This window comes from Onychomys torridus, chromosome 18, assembly GCF_903995425.1.
Source record: "Onychomys torridus chromosome 18, mOncTor1.1, whole genome shotgun sequence".
Classification (NCBI taxonomy): Eukaryota; Metazoa; Chordata; class Mammalia; order Rodentia; family Cricetidae; genus Onychomys; species Onychomys torridus.
Genome location: NC_050460.1, coordinates 61,541,054 through 61,562,886, shown reverse-complemented (window position 1 = coordinate 61,562,886; position 21,833 = coordinate 61,541,054). Strand labels below are relative to the sequence as shown.

The 21,833-nt window shown below is 42.1% G+C and overlaps 1 protein-coding gene across 1 annotated transcript in view; it reads right to left on the bottom strand.

Moving 5' to 3' along the window:
- Btbd9 (BTB domain containing 9) overlaps positions 1–21,833 on the bottom strand; it is a 362,869-nt gene that overhangs the window by 302,807 nt on the left and 38,229 nt on the right. Inside the window, exons 3-6 of the mRNA XM_036167576.1 lie at positions 19,624–19,987; positions 16,729–16,993; positions 10,569–10,788; positions 6,972–7,091 (exon numbers count right to left, since the gene is read on the bottom strand). Of these exons, the coding sequence (XP_036023469.1) occupies positions 6,972–7,091; positions 10,569–10,788; positions 16,729–16,993; positions 19,624–19,987 (969 nt within the window). The remainder of the gene's footprint in view (positions 1–6,971; positions 7,092–10,568; positions 10,789–16,728; positions 16,994–19,623; positions 19,988–21,833) is intronic.

The following is a 21,833-nucleotide window of genomic DNA, read 5'->3' as shown; positions in this document are numbered from 1 at the left end:
TCATCAGGCTTGGCAGCAAGTACCCTTATCCATTGAGGCATCTCTTCAGCACAACTTCACTCATTTTTAGTAGACTGTCATCTCCATTACATCATGAGTCTCTTTAAACAAGTGTATCTTGCCATCTGATGTAGGCACCTCCCACAAATGGTGTCAAGTGAATGTCTGACTAGATAAATCCTTTAGCAATGAAGTAAATACATATTGGTAGGGGTAAATCATGAAAAAGCATGTAAGGGACTGATCAGGGAGGTACCAACCTAACTGCTTGGGAAGACACTGTAAACAGAACATAATCTAGCTCTTGCCCTTCCATAATGAAAACCAGCAACTGGTATTTGTGGTAATAACAGGTTATTAATGCCATTGGAATCCTCTTCATGCAAGTACAAAACAAAATGCAAATGAAAAGGACAACCCTGATCTATTTTCTCATGTTCCAACGCCCATTATATACAAAGGAACTCAAACGTCATCCTTTAAACCAACAACATGAAACAAAAGGCCAGGATTCAGCTGAATAATACACATAAATAGCCATTCTCAAAGGTCTTACTGGAAATAAAGCACAGTGTTTGGGTTTTTTTGTTGTTGTTGTTGTTTGGTTTTGCTATGTGTGGGCTTTTTTTACCCTAATAAGAGGACTCTAGGTGAAAATAATAAGTAATTGCTCAGCTTAAAAAAGGCAACTCAGGATGTGAAGAGATCTTGTGAAGATTTCATAATACACGTTGCTTGTTTCTAAATACAGATGAAGCAAAACAAACCAGGAAGACAGACACCAGGTTCACTCTACGATCACAAAGCCTGAAATGATCTGAGGAAGAACCAAGGGACCAAAAAACTTAAAGCTCTATTGACAAACGGACAAAGCACACCTACAACAAGCATTGCCAAACGCTCTTTGGAGCATTTAAAAAAAAAAAAATTTCTTCAATTGATCATCACCATTAGCAAACGTGAGCTTGTATACTCGTGGCTGTGACCAGCTGGAACAGAGCAGCCTTTGGTAACAGTGAGACTCCTGCAGTACTCCTGGAAACTGCTCTTCTCACAGGGGTAGGAAAGAGATGTCACTCAGTGGGAGAATTTGCCCCAAAAGGGCAGCAAAGGCTTCTGGCTCCTGTGTCCTGTAACTCTAGAGGAGGGCTGTTCCTTTTGTTTTGCTAGGTTTGATCTGGTCTGTTGTTTATTCTGGAGGATGAACCCAAGGACTTGTGCTTGTTAACGTGCTCTCACCATGCTGCAGATGCAGTGAGAGCTGCTTCTGCACCTCCCCACTCCCCAGTAATGGCAGCATATGACACAAAGTCAGACTCTTTGGTTAAAAGCTCAGATTTCCAATGTTCTAGTTCTGCATCTGCACAGCAATAGAGTCGGTTTTCCTCCCACGAGCTGCTGTGAGAATCAGACAAGGAATACAGTGCAGCTGGTCCACAAGTGCTCCACATACATCAGGCTGCTCCCTTTCCAGCCTCCCCAACCCTCTACCTCCCTCCCTGTATCCTCGTCCCTTCTATTCTTGACTCCTCATATACAGTCAGTGGATCTCTTACTCTTTTATTGATTTCAAAATTCCAAAAGAAGGCCTGAAAACCTTATTTGTAAGAAGCTGGAACAACTGTACTAGAGAAGCTCACATGGCCTCTCCACTTTGCAGATGACGACTCCTGAGCTTGTTGGCACAAAGTGGACATCCACAGATTCTGGCATAATTAATGCTTCCCATCAGTAGAAGACTCAGACACTACAAATAGTTCACATGTTACTTCACAAATCACAGACTTCAGAATGATAGATTTAAATATGGTTTTATTTTAAAAATCATTTCAAAGTCTCTTCTGCTCTAAGTAAAACTGTTATAATTTAGTGACACCATGTGGCTACGTTTTGCTTTGCATTCTTAGAAAAAAGAATGCTCCTCTCTGTAGGCTGTTCTATGTTACTTCAATTATGATATCAAAGTTATAGGTAAAGGAACAATTCAAACTCAGTGTTTCCTAAAACAGCTATTTCTTTAAAGTGGAACCCTTCCCATTTCTTTTACATCTTAAATAGAGCATTTCTCAAATGGTTGAGTTTTCTGATCCCATGAGAAGAATAAAGGCTCAGCATAAGGGACTAGGAATTTAAAGCCTCCGGGTGAACTGCTCAAATATGCCAGTGTTTGCCTTTATAAGTAAATAAATGTTATCTGTGCCCAGTTAGGGGGTGGGGAGGGGTGAACAAAGGCATGCATGCATCCACGCACCATTAGCATGGCAGCAGAGAATGTCTCCATAAATAGAGATGCCTCTTCTCTCTCCTAGGTCTACAGCCCTGTGTAGGAACTGTCATCTAATGAGGACGAGTGGGGATGCTGCAGCTAATGACAGCAGGGTGAGGGTGGACAGAATGTACGGTAGCAATTGAAGAGACTCCAGTGCCTCGTGCCGACAAATGGTACAGTTTTAGTGCACACCTCATGAGGCTGCTTCTACAGAAGCCCAACTACATGAGCAGCATTCACCATACACCCAAGAAAGCCTGCATGTCCGAAGCATAGACCAGAAAATGTCATTTCCCATAGCTCGGCATACAACACCACCACCCTGGCCACCTTACTTAAAAATACATACCTGCTCCCACTGATCCTTGTTATCAGAGTGCTATCTTGACAACATGTACTTATAAATTTGTGCTTGCACCTCCCCCGATTGACAAACGCCGAAACCCTGCCATCCATCAGAGTTACAATCTCAGGATCAAGTGCAATGCATAGTACAAAGTAGGTGCTTATTTGCTGAATGAATAAGTGGTGGATGAACAAATGAAGAGAGTTTTTTTCCTGAGCTGGTGAGGCATACCTAAATCCCTGTTCTGGGTGAAAACAGAGCCCCTCTAGTGAGATGTTTATCATCACTGAAGGCCTCTAATGTAACCCCTGAGACTAGAAAGGCAGACTGGCAGATGTTCTGCAACACCCTTTCCTTCTTCTGTGACATATTTGGCATGTTATAATTTCTCACTCTAAGAAAATAGGAAGGGAAACAACAGTAATTCAAACAGTCAACAGGAATCAAAGGAAATCACTGAAGAGTGAAGAGTCAAGTATACACTAGAATTCAGCACATAGAAACAAGGCCTGTCTCATCAGGATGGTAAGCAATCACTGTTAAATGAACACTCCTAAGTTAACTGTCCCAATCTAAACCACCTCTCTCCTCTGTCTGCCTGAATTGACTATTTGATTATAAGGAGTTTTTAAAGGAGTAAAAAAAAAAAATTTAAAAAAAATGCAGCATTCTTTAGCATTGGATTGAGGAACACCTTTCTAAATAAGATATAAAACTAGAAATAATTTCAAAACACTGATTTGATTACCTTTTTTAAAAATGTAAAATTCTATCTGGCAAAAAAGCATCACTATAACACTAAAACCTAATACCAAATCACAAAACACAGAAAACAATCACACACACACACACACACACACACACACACACACACACACACACGTCTGTATCAATGCAAAGTTCTTACAAATGACATAGTGTGGTTTGCTCTGAGGATGAAGATCGCACATAAACTACAAGTCACTTTTCTTCACCTCCAGTGAAGGGTTAAGGATGGGAGACACTATTAGTCTAAGCTTCTGGCCACATACAACAGCCCCCACTTCACACACAAACATTCCTGGCAAGGGTCCAGAAAGAACGAGTCGGTCATTTCTCTCCATTCATTGCGGTTGAAAAGATCACTGTGGTTTGAAGCCTGGTGCTATCTTATTGCCAGTAGACACAATCTACTCCTGTGCAAGATGAATGCTGCCTGGATTACACTGGACAAGGTATTGGGAAGTCAGACTTAATGATTACACACACACCCCAGAATCAAATAAACAAAACTGCTAGAAACATTCAAAAATGGGCAAATTATTAGTTATTGACATACCGTTTGCGGGAGGTCTGGGATTGCCATGTGTGGCCTGACAGTACAGGGAAGTACTCTGAAGGCTTGGCTGCCAAGAAAAGGCATAGTGGTCTTAATAGAAGCCACCGTGCCAAAGACAGGACCTTTTCTGATGATCAAACAACAGTTCATATTCTCAAAAAGTTGACAAAAATAAATCTCCTATTTACGAGTCTCTACTTTCAATCAGACATCAAGCTCAGTACTTCTCATTTAACTATCAAAGCAAAGTTCACGAGAGTGCTGTTCTCATTCTTGATGGGTGTGGGTGCCAGGCTGAGGGAGGCACAGATTTACCACCTGGTGAGTGTGTGAAGCTAGGATTGCAGTGAGCTCCAGCTACACCACAGCTCAGTTTGAGACCACAATGCTCACTCACTTGTGCCTGGTCTCAGAGAAAGTTGTAGGTATCGGCAACTCCTCAGTTTATAAAGTAGTTTCAGTGTAACAGACCAAAGCTGCCATCCATTCAAAGCACTCACAACCTTCAATAAGATCCTCTACATCCAGTTTCCTAAGAAAACAAACTGAAAATGTAGAGCTATATTCTCCTCAGGGAGTTTGCACCGCTCATACCATCTTAACGAATGCACTGTTAAGATGAAATCATGAATGCCACATCAGTGCTGAGTTACTCTCTCACCATTACAGCCAGTGCCTTACACCAGGAAGCCACACTGTGTACAGAGCAGCTGGTGCACCCACGGCACACTCTAAGCGGTGATTGAAAGTACAATGATGTAGAATCCAGACCCCGTGCCTCTAAGAGCTTGTAATTTCACTCTCAGAGGCAGAAACCAAACCAGCACAAAGGATACTAAAGAACAAGGGGGCATACAAATACACAAATTAGCTAACGATAAAAACCAAACACTTCCATGCTAAGAAAGTATTTAACTGCAGAGTGAAGTACCTGAGTAGTTCATTTAGAACATTGTTTAAGCAGTCAATAAGTGATTATGAAGGAAAACGAAAGAATCCTTGGATTATCAGTAAAGTCTAATTCTTAGATTCATTTTAAAATACTGTTAGAACAAAAACCTAAACCAAGAAACAGACTTAGGAAGAAATGTAATTGATGTGCTAGAATGGTTATAAGTTCCTACTAATGTGGACCCTGAGATGCCCCCTTTCTTGTTATCACTGTCTCTGCTCAGACCTGTAGTCTGGAGCTGACGGACTGTGGTGGTATGGATGAGAACGGCCCCACAGGCTCATCTATTTGAACGTTTGGTCCTCAGTTAATACAACTGCTGTTTGGGAAGATTAGGAGGTGTGCCTTTATTGGAGGAAGCTTGTATGGGCTGGGCTTTCAAAAGCTCATGCCATCCATGCAGGGGGTACAGGGGTGAGTACAAGTAGTTGGGGGTGTTGTGTGTGGGAAGGTGAGGGTGGGTGGTGTGTGTGTGTACATGCACACTCTAGAGAAAGATGTAAACTCTCTGCTACTGCTCTAGCATCATGCCCGACTGCCTGCTGCAAGCTCTCACCACAAGAATCATGGACTCACCCTCTGAAACTGTAAAGGGCAGGCAGGAAAAAGAAAAGTATCAATACTCAAGGAGAAGTATAATTTCTAAAAGCTAGAGAGCCTGACTGAAGGCAGGTCTCCCTTTTTCCTGCTGGAGCTGTGAAGGGAGGAAGCACAGTGGCTGTCACAGCTGGAATCATGATAACTTGTTCTAAGAGTCATGTTCCTATTGTTTCAAATTACATACACATGCACTATCCTTCCAACCATGTCAAATACTTAGACTGACATGCTGTTTATTCTTTAATCTGCTTCAACCATTCCAACCAGAGTCAATGTAGACTTGATCTCTTCTTCCTCCTCCCCCTCCACAGCTCCCTCTCTTCAAGTATATGGTGGCAGCTCTGAGATATGGAATCTTAATTTCTGGTCCCTCTTACTTTAATCTATTCAAAACTCCTCTAGGGAAAAGAACTGAAATATTTTCGTCCCTCTTTGGGGAAATGAAATTGATTTTCTTCATTTTCACACAGAGGACCCCTGTGTAGCGATGCTTTGTCCAGCCACACCCATACTGAACATGGACTAGTGGTGGAAAGGTTTTGTGGAGTCCTTGTGCTGAGTTAAGCCTGAGTTCACAGAGGTAACTCCTGACCAGGAGACTCAACCAGACATTCTCACCCGCTTCATGTCAGTCACAACTACAAGGTAGAGGAGATGGCATCTGATGTGGGAAGAAGGTGAGGTGATGGTAAGAGGGGCCACCTCCACATTCTCCCTACTTCCCAACCATTTCTCTTCCCACCATTTTCTCCCTTTAACCTCTTGCCTGAAAGATTATCATCGGAGGGCTCTGTCCAGAAAAAAAATGAACAAATCTATATAATTTTCAGGGAACTTCAACCACCTTTTCCAACTCCCAATTTCATTAACTTAGATGTTTTGCAGAACTACAAAAAGTTCAGATAAGGGTTCTAATCTAAAGAAGAATGTAAACTATTGGAACAGTAACTTTTCAATACTCTGTAAAACAATCTCACCTGGGGCTGGTACAGAATCCATTGGTACTGACAGAAAAGGGTGGTGTCGGGAGAACCCTTCCAGCTAAGCTGGCCTTGAACCTTTGCCCAACCCCCTTAAAATACGTGCTCTGTCAGACCACACATGACATCCCCTGGTGTGGACAAAGGCATCCAAAACTCTCCTCCTGGCTCTGAGCACTGCCAGAAGCCTTCAGAAAGATCTTCCCTAGATGTGAAGGAACAACACTGCCTAACCACAGCTGCCTTCTCTGTTAGACAGCAATGAGTGCAAAGGGCATGTCCAGCTCTCAGGGGTTACCTGTTTCTTCACAGTCTCCACATTTCCACAGGAAAACACAGCACCAAACATGCTGGACAGGTCCACAGTACATCCACACACTAAGGATATAACTTTCCTTACAGGCTTTTTTTTTGTTTGTTTGTTTGTTTTTTATTTTTGTTTTGGTTTTTTTGAGAGCAATCTCCCCAAACTCCAAATGTCCTTTAAGATAACCATGAGTACTTACCTACATACGCGAGCTGGGAAATACAACTTTTGCCAAGACCGACATAGGTAATGTGAATGATCTATCACTCTGATCCAATCTAGTTCGTCCATGGACACTTCAATAAAGTAGGAATAAGACCTATGAAGTTAAAAAGAAAAAATATAGTACAGTGACAATACAAAACCAAAGTAAAATATTAAAAGGTACCCAAATATAGCATTCACTAATTATATTTCCTGTTTCAAAATCACATTTTTCAAATTCGGTAGCAATGAAAGCTGTATAAAACACTCTACTATAGCATTTGCACACTGGATTGACATTTCTTCTCAGCTTGTCTTTCTGCCTTAACCAAATGATGAACTAGTTGAGAATGGAATGGAAGATTGTTTTTCTTTACATCATCAGAATGCCTTGACCATGCCACATTAGCAGATTGATAAAGCCAAGAGGGAGGGAAAGAAAGACAGGCAAACAGGAGCAGAGCTGGGGCGGGTAGAACAGAGAAGGAACAAGAACAGAGAAGCAGGCGAGTGCCCTTTCCTCCTTCCACAGCCCCTGGCATAGGTGCTCCCCCCTCCCTTCTCGGCAGGAAAGTTAAGTGCAGCAGAGTGGAATGGTCCTCCACAGAAGCCAGTTATCTCCAGCCACCTCTCAAGTCTCCTACCACACCACACTCCAGAGCAGCCTGCTGGAAAATAAACAACATGGGGGATAGATAATGCTCGTTTCTTCTAGATGCAACTTGAAACTTGCCAGCTAATATCCTGGCTGTAATGAAAACAGCCCATCATCCACCCCTAGTCAGCTGCCTAGGACATTACATGCTAGTCCCATACTGAAAAAATCTGTATTTCCTTGTCATGAGCCAAATTTAAATCTGAGATGCAGTTATTACTTGTACTGTAATATCAACAGGAACAATCTTGGAAGATTTAGGTGACCATAAATGTCAGCCTGCAACCATAGTCGCGGCCAGAAAAGGTCAGCTTATTTTGTGTCACCCCCTCATTTTCTGCTGTCCCCTCGACTCCCATTCATTTTATCGCTCAGTCTCAAACTGGTTATAACCTTTTATTGAACCTCTCTGGGTTATCAGGAATGTGAGATATAATTTTACAACACATCAGAAGCTTTTTGGCTTAAGATTTTGAATTTTTCACCTTTACTTCAAATGTTAGCAATGTTGTAAGAAAAGAACACAGTAAAGCTAAGTCCTCTGTGAATGTAATATAGATACTAAAACAAAGTGGCCTATAAATATTTAACATCGTGGAAACAATAAGCAGTGCTTTCAGGTTCAAGCACACTAACCTTTTCCTTTATCATTTTTATACCAATTTCATTATTAATTAGATGGATGAAATATGTAAAGCCTTTAGAATGCCTACCATATACAAGTAATGAAAGTGCAATAAAATTATTATTACATTGTTATTATTAACTAGGGATTCTTGGAAATGAGAAATATGAACTAACTCCAACCACTTTGTCAATTATGGATACATGTGAGGAAATAGTCTTTTTTTAAGGATTTATTTTAGAGCATGTGTGCGTGCGTGCATAGATGCCTGCAGAGGCCAACCAACCTAGAGTTACATGTGGTTGTGAGCCAACCAATGTGGGTGCTGCTAATCAAACTGTAGCCCTCTTCACAAGAGCAGTACTGAACTACTGAGCCCTATCTGCAGCCCCATGAAACATACTCTTAATAAGAACTAAACAGAGTTATCTCCTAGGGATCACAACATACTGCACATACAAATGCTAACTCTCACCTAAAAAGAGTCCCTCAAACACGGCTCAAATGACCAAAAAATCCAAGGTGGTCACCAGTGTGCTACCAGGACACACTCTCTTCCATGGGAGCCTTATCACTATCACCACAGAACCAACAGGCCAAGACCCAAAAAGGCACAGAGGCTGGGTAGGTCTTAGGCTAAAGATAAGTAATACTAGAGACCACTGAGCTCTGCTCATCGCTGCCACCACAATGGATCACAAGCCACAGTGGACCAAAGTATGACAGAGTTGCTAAATGGAAAGTACTCTTAAAGCTGCTAAAAAACTGGGTACAGGCCGTGGCCTGAAGCCCACCCCATTTCTTTCACAATGTGATTTTATTCCAAGGATACTTAGCTATGCACTAATGGACAATTTCTTCAGCCATGGGATGCTATGTATTTTAAAGGTATTCATAATATCCAATAGTAACAAATGCAATAAATAATGTTCACTTATATGGAAGGATGCCAGATAACATTTCAAAGCTAATACAGAGTTTTAAATGTAGGAACTGAAACATGAAATTAAAGCCAGGTGCAGTGGGGCACACACATCTGTAACACCAGAATTCGGGAAACGGCAGCAGAAGGAATCCAAGTTTGAGATCAGGCTAGGCAAATTATTGAAACTCTGCCTCCTAAGGAAGAAAAATTAAAAGTAGAGGAAAGTTTTCCATATATCTACTCTATATTTTGTGAAGCTATGTGAAGACTTTGTAATATGTATATATGTGTATGAGACAGACAGATAGATAACAAAGAAACACAGTTAGATTCATACAAATTTTAATGTAAGTGGTGGTGAGATTACCAGAAATTTTTATTTTCTTCTTTATGCATTTCTGTATTTTCCAAAATAACCACTTATTCAGTGCTTGTATATAAGGAGGACAAAGAGGGGCTGGAGAGATGGTTCAGTGGTTAAGAGCACAGGCTGCTCTTCTAGAGAACCCAAGTTCAATTCCCAGCACAGATATGGTGACTCACAACTATCCCCAGTCCCAGGGGATTCATCAACTTATTCTGGCCTCTGAGAGCACTGCACACACATGGTGCAATACATACAAGCAAGCAAAACACTCATAACACAAAAAACAAAATACTGAAAACTTTACATTTAAAAAAAAAGTCTAACTTTTAACTCTTTCCCTAGGAGTAACTGAGAGAAATAACAGAGTGACCACAAAGAAATAGGCCATTTAAACCTATAAAACCAAAGCAGATGGTCACTGAGCATCTAACAACCTTTCCCAGTTCCTCTGGGCCACTTCCTTGTTAGAGGGCTGTGCTGGATGGTCTTATGTCAACTTGACACAAGCCAGAGTTATCTGAAAGGAGGGAGCCTCAATTGAAAAAACGCCTCCATAAGATCCAGCTGTAAGGCATTTTCTCAATTAGTGATTGATGGGGAGGGCCCAGCCCATTGTGGGTGGTGCCATCCCTAAGCTGGTAGTCCTGGGTCCTATTTAAAAAACAGGCGGAGCAAGCCATATGGAGCAAGCCAGTAAGCAGCACTCCTCCATTAACTCTGCATTAGCTCCTGCTTCCAGGTTCCTGCCCTGCTTCAGTTCCTGCCTTGATTTCCTTTGATTCTAAACTGTGATGTGGAAGTGTAAGCCAAATAAGCCCTTTCCTCTCCAAGTTGCTTTGGCTGTGGTGTTTCATCATAGCAGTAGTAACCCTAGAACAGGGGCACTCTCTTTCTCAATAACTGCCTCCTTTTTCCAGTGAATGAAGAAGTAGTCAGGGAGAGGAACAAAGTAGATGACCAAAAAGTTAGGACCTCTTCAGCAAATGCACCATCAGTATCTCAGAGACAGGAAGGCCTCACCGGCTGTCACGGTCCCACAGGAGGAGGCGTATGTGGTTGATAATGGACGGCTGGCCAAGCTTGATCTCAATGCCAGAGCGGCAGTCATCATCGATGGGGTGCCTGGAAAATCCATGATCCAAGTCATAATTTTGAGTGTCACCATCCAACAAGGCTGACTTCAGCTCTCCTTTCACAACCTGGGCGCCATACTTCATAGTTGCAATGTTTTCTTCTGGTACTATAGTCAGAAATAGAGTAATGGAGTGGTTATTTTTAATTATTCTATATTAGTGAGGGAAAAGGAACTGCTAAGCATTTTAGTAGGTTCCAGTATCTGTATTTGGTTTTCAGTTGCATAGGCAAGTCTATGGAAATGAGGAATATAGACTGTCCACCAAGATTAAGATAGCATTCAGCATTCAAACTGAATGTCACTATAGTGAGCCAGACACTTAACAGTAAGAGAAAGTTAATACTGGAAACACACATGGTAGAACAAACATATCCTCGCTGCAGAGTTCATTCTGTTAGCAGCTTTAATGTCTGCAGACCCAACACAGCACATCAGATGACCTGCACCCGCCATGCGGAGCTGAGGACAGATGTACAGCAAACAGGCCAGACATCTGCTCAGATAAAAGAAGGAGAAGCTCCAGTGTGAGCTGCTATTAGTCACCGACAGACAAGAGGAATCTATCTCCCAAGCTGAGAAAATAAGATTCTACCTTAAAAGAAAATAAACACCACTTGAGTTTGGTTTGGTTTGGTTTGGTTTTTTGAGACAGGGTTTCTCTATAGCTTTTGGGGGTTGTCCTATAACTCACTTTATAGACCAGGCTGGCCTCGAACTCACAGAGATCCACCTGCCTCTGTCTCCCAAGTGCTGGGATTACAGGTGTACGCCACCACCGCCCGGCCTGAGTTTTGTTGTTTTGTTTTAATGAAAATTCAGAAGCTTGTCATCAGAATCAGTATTGTAGTTATTTTAAGCCCCCTCCCCTCTCCAATGAGAGATTAGTGTCTAGGACTTTCAACAACACACTTCACAGGTAAGGAAGGTGTCTCCAGGTACTGATACCTAAAACTGGCACTCTCCATGGAAAGGCACGAGGCTGCATAAACATGCTCAGAGACCCAGTCATGACTTAAACCAAGGCTGTACTCTGAACCGGATATGTCACTCAGAAGAAATTACTCTTTCTAAATGTCAATTTCTTAAGAGGACAATGCCTGTCCCCTACATGTTCTCTGTAAAGACTCAGAAGATGTTTGTAAAGCATCTACTATGCTTTTTAGAAACTAGTCATTACTATATTACACATACATAAGAGAACTATGCAGGTTTCCGAGAGTGCACATACAACTTGGCGGGATGGTGTGAAGGGTGCACAAAGAAAAGAGAGGAAGAAAGAACTCAGCATTGCAGATACGGTGGGAAATCGGTTTTGTGGAAGTTTACAAACCAAGACAGGTAACAGTGGCTCCAGACGAGGACAACAAATGTAGCTAAAAGCAGAGGCCAGCACTGAAGCAACTCAGCCTGGCAAACAGAGCAAGCACAGCGATGCTCAACAGCTACTGCGGCAACAGCTCAGGACTTTCTGCAGAGAATTATGATCAGTATCTTATTCTTCATAGACACTGTCGCAAGCACTTTACTAATCCTTTGATTCAGTCTTATAGTACTCCTAGGAGCACAGTACAACACCGCCACCATCACAGATGAGACACGGAAACACCAAAAGCTCGATGGACTTAGTGTCCAGCAGCAGCAGAGCTGGTGTCAGACCCAGGCAGGGTCACTGTTAGTTTAAGGCTCTGATCCTCCTTCGGAAGAAAACTCTGATGGGATTATCATCTCCAGCCCTGACAGCACAAGTTAACACCGAGACATAGAGGGACTTGTGTCAAGTCCAAGCTTAGAAACTAAAGACAAGCTTCCTTCAGTACTAAAATCTATCAAGCTCTGAATAACATACCAGGTCCAAGAGTTTCTAATGATTACAGCTGAAATCTAAAATAGAAATGAAAGTTTATCGCAAGTCAAAATCTTCTCTTGAAGTTCATTCAAGAGTACTTGAGCATTTTCTAGCCATTCTCAACAAGTTCATTCCCTGAGAGCATCTTTCACTCCGACATGAAGATCATTTATACAAGTCAAAATTCCCTCGTGGTAACTAGAATATGAGTACACTGCCAGATGAAAATACAGCTCCAAGCTATTTTTTTTCTTCAAAATCTATAGCTAAATGATGAATTTAGAAGGAAAAGTAATCCTGGAAAAATTTAAATTACAGAAGTATTCAAACCATGAGTATTCTTAGTACCTGTATCTCTCTATCCATGAAGAATAAAACTCTCAAAAAACAGAAGGCAGCAGGAGGGATTGAGCAAGATCATAAATAACAATCAAAATGGTCTTTAGATTTGTATTTTGAGGCCATTAAGAAAAAAAATTGAGCTTCCACACCCTATAGGTGGGTCAAAACAAACCAATTCTTAGAAAGGGGGAAGAGGGGAGGATGGAGTTCTTTCAAGCCCCTCCTCTCTCCAATTAGATTAGTGTCTAAGACTGTGAAGTCATCTCTAGATGACACTCACAGGTAAGGAAGGTGTCACCAGGTACTGACAATAAAACCGACACTCTGAAGACTGACAGAGAGAGGCTGCATAAACATATCAGAGACTGAGTCACAACTCAAACCAAGCTACACAGTGCAAAAGCTGAGGCACTGGGCTAATTACGCTGTGTTTTTCTTTTATGTTCCTAATCATCATTTGGGGCATAGCACTGGAGACAGCCATTTACATCAGTGAATTATTTGGACACGAAACAGCTCTCTGCCCACTAGAATCTCTTTACCCAGTTCCGGCACTAAGTCATCTCCCACCTCCCTTTACTAACTTCCTGGGATATATGGTCCCCTGCCTCCCACAACCCTTCCTAACAACTGTCATTACAAACGACTTTCCAAAGGCTCCTGCCTTGCTTTGACTCTCCCCACTAGCCACCATTTCCAGGCCTGGTTTCCACACTTCGCAGTTCTGGTCTGGCACTCCAACACACAAACTGCAAACAAAAAAGAAACCAGACAGAAGAAATTCTGGAAGATCATCTGCTTCGTGAGGCACAAGTCCTGCAGTCTGATCCCAGCCTAGGCCATTCATTTCACTTGGCAACTCTAGGCAAATTACCAAGGAAGACACACGGCGGCTAAATGGGACCACCATCCAATCTACTTAAAGAAACAGGTGTTCAAAGCTGCCTATGTGTGAATCACCATACTAGATTCAGCCCCAGATGTTCAGCATCTGACAGGACAAGAGAACTTCCACTGACACTAAACACTTCCACAAATGCACCCCAGAGGGTCATGTTTTCTTCCACAGAGCAGCTCTCCCTCTGATTAGTCTCTGCTGTCTACCTGCCTCTCTACTTTGCTTTCCACCTTAAGCCTCTGGCCTATAGGTCTTCTCCAAGTCTTAGACTTGGATTCTTTTTGACTCCGTTCTCTATACTTTTACCCAGATTTCAACTCTCTTTGTCAGTAACTGCTCCCTGAACATCAGTAACATGCTTCCACTTCCTATTAGCTTTGGCTCCTGAATTCATCCACCAAGTATTCACTTGCTATATGCTCATCAATGTGTTGAATAGTCAACATAAAAGATCAATAAATAAGACCCCCCCCCAAAAAAAAAACACTGTCTTCCAAACCCAAAGGTAAGTAAAGGAAACTGTTTCCAAGAACATGATGAACGTGACAGTTCCCACAATGACTATGGAGATGAGAGGAACCATATCAATACTGACAGCAATAGTTTCTTAGACTGAGCTCACATGTTGTATTTACACAAATTACTCCAATTAATCCTCATAACAATACTGAGGTAGAAAACTAGAACTCAATTTATTGCCAGATCATATAACTAATGACTAATTCAGGACTTAAAATCAAATTTATCTGGCCAAGAACTCAGGAGATAGCTCAGTCTATATAGTGCTTACCAAGCCAACAGTGAGGACCTAAATCATTTCCCATAGCCTACATAAAAAGCTGAGTGAGCCGGGTGGTGGTGGCACATGCCTGTAATCCCAGCACTCGGAAGGTAAAGGCAGGTGGATCGCTATGAGTTCGAGGCTAGCCTGGGCTACAGAGATAGTCCAGGACAGGCTCCAAAAGCTACAGAGAAACCCTGTCTCAAAAAAGGGCACACAATTGTACATCACAGCACTGGGGAAATTGACAGGTGAATCCCTGGGGTCTGCCACCCAGCCATTCAGCCTAATCAGTGTACCCCAGTACCAACCAAAGACCTTGTCTCAGTATCAAGCTGGATGACTCTATGGAATAATGCCTGAGGCTCACTACTGGCCTCCATATGCTGTGCACACATATGCATGTGCATCCACAAAATGTGTGAGGCCAAAGAACTACTATGTCAACTGAAAAGAAATCTAGATCTAATCACTCAGGAAATAAGTCCAGGCTAAGGACATCTATTCAGGACCCACCCCTGAAAGGTATCACTCCAGGAAATGGCAAGCCTCGCCAGAAATGACACATACCCAGAAGCCTTCAAGCAGAATAACCCAAAACCAAGCTCAGCATCTCTCGGCAGAAGCACTGTGTAACTGAGGACATGAAATGTGCTGAGGTTTAACTGGCACTGTTTACTACCCTAAGCTAATGAGGCCTCGAAATTTCTGGCTTCTTAGATTTAGAAAACTAAATAAACTTACCTTCACTTTAATCCTCAATTTTAAACCCTCCCATCACCAAGCTCTTCTTGGAACCCTGTCTGTACTTGTTACTTTGCACCTCTCTGCCATCACCCGCTCTGTCAGTTAAACAGATCAAATTCCCTCCTCACTTGTCTTCCAGAATCCAGTTAAAACTCTCCCAAACCATCCAGGAGAGCACCACCATGTTGCACAGGCCACTCTCAAATAAGCTTCTCATTGTAGAGAAAGGAGATGTGAATCAGCTTTCAAAGACTTCCACGATCTGTTTAAACTGGCATGCAGCCACTGGATCACTCAGCAGCGTACTATGCCTTCTGTTGTATCTAGCTCTTTAGTCCTGGCCTCTCAGATACACAGCCTTATTAATCTCAGCCATCTTCCAAACTGGCACTCACCCAATCCTAACGCCACTCCAACCAAACATGAGATTCATGCCCACTCCTCAATCATTCTGAGCCACCTTTTCCTGAAGTTACAGCGTTATCCACTTCATCACTGTTGTGTTTAGTATGTCACAGGCCTTCTCTCCTCCACGATGAAACTGGAAGAGTCAAAAGCAGAGGCTGTTCTCTGCACTTATGCTGCACACTTTAATGGTTAAAGGCACCGCCCTACATAGGCAAACTACATCAAATTCTCAGTGCATCACCTTCTGTGTGACTTTGGGCAAGTTACCTAACTGTGTTTCATTTAAATAGGCTGTATCAGCCGGGTGGTGGTGGTACATGCCTTTAATCCCAGCACTCGGGAGGCAGAGGCAGGCGGATCTCTGTGAGTTCGAGGCCAGCCTGGGCTACCAAGTGAGTTCCAGGACAGGCGCAAAGCTACACAGAGAAACCCTGTCTCAAAAAACGAGAAAAAAAAAAGAGAGAGAGAGAGAGAAATCCTGTCTCGAGAAAAAAAAAAAGTCTGTATCTCCTCAATGGAATGTGAGAACTGAATGGTTATGTAGAGCCTAGTCCTGACACAGAATACATCTGATAATTGTTAACTACTATTATTATTTCATTTGCAAGAAATATCAGAATACTGTTATTAACATCAGCCATTGTGACCATTACTTAGAATCTCTACGTGTGGAACCTAAAGAATTAGGTCAACAGCATACATGTAGGATTTGTTTGTTACAGAAAGGAAGAAAAGTCTTAGCTTGACAAGTAACTTTTCCGGAACATGTCTACTGACATTCTGAGGAGCAGGTGGGAAATGTGTTCAGGATTGACAAGAAATAGCTGTGCTGGGCTGACAACAGCTCATCCTGTTAGGAAGAATGACAGGGAAAGACACACACAGGAAGCAGAGCTGTGTCCTCTTGGCCCCGGCATATGCCATGCATACCTGCACCACAGTTCTATAGCTCGGGTTCTGCAGTTAGAACTGGCATAAGATGCCAACAAAACTCCTAAGTGAGAAGGGGAAACAGTCACTTACTGAGCATGCCTCTGTAGTTGAGGTCCATATCTCGGCTCTCTGACCGCACCTTAATGGCATCTAGAATAGCATCTGGAGACAACAGTCCTGAAGGTCTCACAACATTCAGAAGCTCAGTGAGGCTCATTAGAGGTAAACGCACAGCCTGCATGATTTCAGCATGATTCTCCTTCGCATTGTGCTTACACCAGTTCAACAAGGCTAAGAAAATATCTTTCTCAGGAGCAGCAAACGAATCTCTTAAAACGATGTTCAGAAGTGCTGTCTGCAAAGGATAAAAAGGGAGCCTAAGAGTCAGCACGGAACGGAACACAACCACATGCATAGCCAGTCAGCAGAACTTCCCCAGACCACAGGTGGTCTCCTTTCCTTTGTTTGCCCTTCCTGTCTATTCCCTTCTCTCCTTCTGGCTATGTGAATAAGCAGCAGTAGTGAGTCAGGTGCTTCAGCTCATGCTTGTAATCCCAGCATTTGGAAGGCTGAGGCAGAGGGATTACTGTGGTCAGCCTGGGCTACACACACACACACACACACACACACACACACACACATTTTTTAAAGAGTAGCATCTTTCCTATTCAGGCTTTTTGTACCACCATATAAAGTAATTAGGCTTTCCCCACACACCTCTACCCATCTTTTGCTGTTTTAAAGAGATTTCCTTGATTAATGTTCAAGTTATAATACAGAGTGAGTGATTTTCCATGTGTTACTTTGCTTGTATTTGTAGCACTCCTCTGCTCCACTGCCCTCTTCTTGCTGGTGCCTTGTCTCTGCCCCACAGCCCTGCTTCTGCTTTCACGTTCTATATCTTCCATTACCCACCCCCCCCACACACACCTTTTTTCCTACCCATTCTCTTTTTTTTTTATTATTATTTTTCATTCATGTGCATTGGTGTTTTGCTTGCATGTATGTCTGTGTGAGGGTGTCAGATCCACTGAAACGAGTCACAGACAGTGGTGAGCTGCCACATAGGTTCTGGGAATTGAACCTGGGTCCTCTGGAAGAGCAGCCAGTGCTCTTAACCACTGAGCCATCTCTCCAGCTCGCATTCTCTTCGTTCTTGGGATCGTCTTCCCTTTTCACAGTTCCCTTTCTAGTTTCACAGCCTACACATGCTGTGCTGGTTGACTTGTGTCAACTTGACACAAGCCAGAGCCATCTGGGAAGAGGGACTCCAATTGAGAACACGTCCCCGTAAGAATGGCCTGCGAGTGTTGCGGACTTAGCTCAGTGGTAAAGCACTTGCCTAGCAAGCACAAGGCCCTGGGTTTGATCCTCAGCTCTGAAGAAGAAAAAAAAAAAAAAAAGAATGGCCTGTGAACGAGTCTGTGGGGCATTGTCTTGATTAATGACTGATGTGGAAGGACCAGCACACTGAAAGCAGTGCCACCCCTGTGCAGATGGGTTCTGGGTTGTACAAGAAAGAAAGCTGAACAAGCCTTGGGGAACAAGCCAGCAGGCACCACTCCTCCAGGGCCTCTGCTTTGGTTTCTGCCTCCAGGTTCCTTCTCTGACTTCCTCAATGATGAAGTATGACCTAAGAGTTGTAAGCGGAAATAAACCTTCTCCTCCCCAAGTTGCTTTTGGTCATGGTGTTTTATTAAAGCACTAGAACTCAAATGAAGACACCTGACCCTTACAGAACGCATATTTGCACACATGCACATGTAATGTAGGGTTTATATTGAGAGCAACAGGTGAAACTTGTCTTTCAGAGTATGCCTTATTTCAACGCATGCAATGACTTTCAGTTCTTCCATTGCTGCAACTGTCACTGCTTCACTTTTCTTTGCAGCTGAACAAGATTCCGTGTATCTATAAACCACATCACGCTGAACAAGATTCCGTGTGTCTATAAACCACATCACCTATTTGGCTGTGAGGGGCCTCTAGACTGGTTCCTTTGCTAGCTACTGCAAACAGTGCTGTAATAAACCTGTATCTGCAAGTATCTCTAACATGTTGACTTAAAGTCCTTAGGGTATATATGCAGGAGTAGTATAGTTTGTAGCCATTCTCTTAGGAAATAGCAAGAACAAAGATGACAAACTATATGTGTGCATATGTGTGTGCACATGCATGCATGTGTGTATTTTTCTACAAGGTGTACATTTGTAAGTCAATAAAATAAGCCTAGAATTAAAAATTCGAAACCTTTACTTTTACAATATTGCTGCACTATCACGGTTTCAGTCTTTGGCTCTCTGGACTGACCTCCATAAACACTGATGCAGCCTTGGAAATCCCTTGCTTACAGAAGTTAAGTAGGATAATAATTAAAAGAAAAATCCGTTCATTCAAATCAAGATGCATAGCTCTCTAAAGGAACACACACACACACACACACACACACACACACACACACTGAGAGAGACAGACAGCCACCGCTCTAAGTTCAATGGCAGGTTTAAATGACAGTTTTACAGTGGTAAACTGTAGACCAGCAAGAGGAGGATCACCAGCAGTGACTTAAGAGGCATCCACTGGCACTTCAGATCTCCTTTATGAATTTTCCCTCTGTGCTACTGACTCCATCCCAGCCCTAAAGACTTTTCCCTTTTGCAAAAAAAGAATTCTTAGTTATATTCTACATCAGAGAAATACAAAACCAAAAAAACAGTATGCAATACAATAAAAAAAAAAAATCTTACTGGACGGTCACATTAAAACCAACTGCCCACCAGACCAGTCTCTTTTGCACACAAAACTAAATGGAACCAAGAGCCTTAATGATCAGAGCCTTAGAAGCCAGTGGCAAGTGCTAGGCCACATGACTTCTTTGAGAGCAAGGGACTTTATCTTTGATTCTTAGACCACTGTGGTGTGGTAACTGTGTAAGTACAAATGAAATAACGCATGCCGAGAAGTCAAGGGCAGACCAGAACACACCTTGGAAAGGGAGAGGAAGCCTTCACTGGCAAGCACCTCCTGAGCATTTCTGTCCATGAACATGCAGCACATACAAGTTAGCTTGGGAAGTGAGTAGAGACTGGCAACATCAAAAGTCATACAGACGTTCTGAATATTAAGTATGGTGCAGAGATATTCAGAGGTAGAATCCTCTAGCTCTGGAAATCCATATTTATGAGCCAGGCTCAGAAAATCCAGCAGCACCTCCTCCTTCTCATCTGTCAGTGTCGCCCGCCCGGTGTAGATGTATTTGAGTAGCATTGTGAATGCTTCTGCAGTGGTGTCTTGGAGAGGGATTTCTGCTTCAGGTTGAGACTCTCGCATCCCACCATACAGTAATGCTCTGCACACCAAAGAAGAAACATAGTTGGAAAACCTAAAATACGATTTGCTACAAAATACCTGTGATAATGATTATCAATACAGACATAAATTTGCTTAACCCGACACAAAGATCCAGGTGGAGAACACAAGTGATTGTAAATGGTTCTTTAAAAGAAACAAGAGGAATAATTTAAAAAACCATTTTGAATTAATATCATAAACATCTGAGCTAAATGAGATACCCTGAGAACGCAAGATCGCATAGAAAATTGGAAGTCCTCATTTGAGAGGACAATGAACTCAGCATAAACATGTCAGGGGTCCACAGGCAGTTGAGAAGAAAGCCCCACAGGAAAATGATGAGCTGAGCACTAATGGGAGCCTCTGATAACCATGAAAAAACAGGCTCTGCCCTGCAGTGTTTTAAGGGACATGTAAATGGCCCCCTCTTTTTTGCAAAGTAATTTAGTAATATACCTATTCAACTTGAAATGTACATACCCTTCGGCTCAGTAACTGTTCATTTAAGACCCAAGCAGAGAAAAACATAACTCATTAACGACATATAGGAATGAATACTGAAACGCTGGGGGAAATCAAAATGTCAAGATGAACATGGTTGAAACATTGTAACATACATACTCTATGACACCATTAGGAAGATCAATAGAGATCAATGGGTACTATCTAGGAGAGGACTGCCTTGGTGTGAAGGGGGTTTGATGCTTACTGTGAGAAGTCCCTTTTGTACAGCTAGCATGCCCTTGCCAGGGAACAGGTAAGCTATGGTGACAAGACTTAGTCAGGACTCCCCCCAACTGCTGCCAGTCAACTTTGCTTTATACAACAATAGTGTTATCAATGAGAATCTAAGAAAGCTTTGGTGGTGGCGTGGATTTAAGTCCAAGTGAGTCACAAAATTCTACAAAGGTTCAATATCCACAGAAGCAAAAAGGTCAATGAGTAAGAGAAATGTATTCCATTAGCTCAATACCATCTTCAAGTTTCTGAAAATGTATGGATTTCTTTTAAAGAATATACTGATCACATGACATACATTCACATACAGTTTTTTTCCAATTGCTTCTTAAGGAGAGTAAAATACACAGGATTCAGAAATAGTAAACATAAAGCCAAAAAGTTCTAGTATTAAGAAAGAGTCTTTAAAAAGCACTTTCATAGGACTCACTGGACTAAATGCAAGAAAAGGAAAAGGAAAGGCATGCTGAGGACAGGAACCATGAACAATGGCCCAACTAAGGCCCAATGTGATGGAAATTGACCCTTGGGAAGGTGACAGTCTCCTGCTGATTTCTAAGCTTCTAGTTTCACATCTAGTATTTTATTTAAAGGATGGGAAGTCGTGAAAATGCCTGTAAGTTAACTAGGGTAGTTCTTAGCCAAACAACACATACTCCCAAGAAGCACAATGATGGTGAATGTGACTCCAAGGGTGCCTGTTCTGCTGTTCCCCGTTAGCCCTCATTTCAAGGTCGGATGCAGCATTCACTGGAGGACAAATGAATTTTCTCTAAGCCACAGGCGTCTCAACTTCTCCAATAAAACTGTGACTCTACGTACTAAGCTTATAAACTTATCATTATAAACAGATAAAGGTTTAATAATGTCCAAGATAAGCAATCACATAGGCAATAAAGTCACTGGTGATTTCCTTTTAGCCAAATATTAGGTGAAATGTAATTAATAGATTAGTAATTTTTATAACCTGAAAAATTAAGGATCTAAGAAATAGCTGTCTATAAGTGGTTTTACATTCATAAAATATGTATATGCATATATATGTGTGTGTATAGATATAAAAGATATATACTTTTAGTTCTAACTCTGAAAGTTTCAGTCAATAC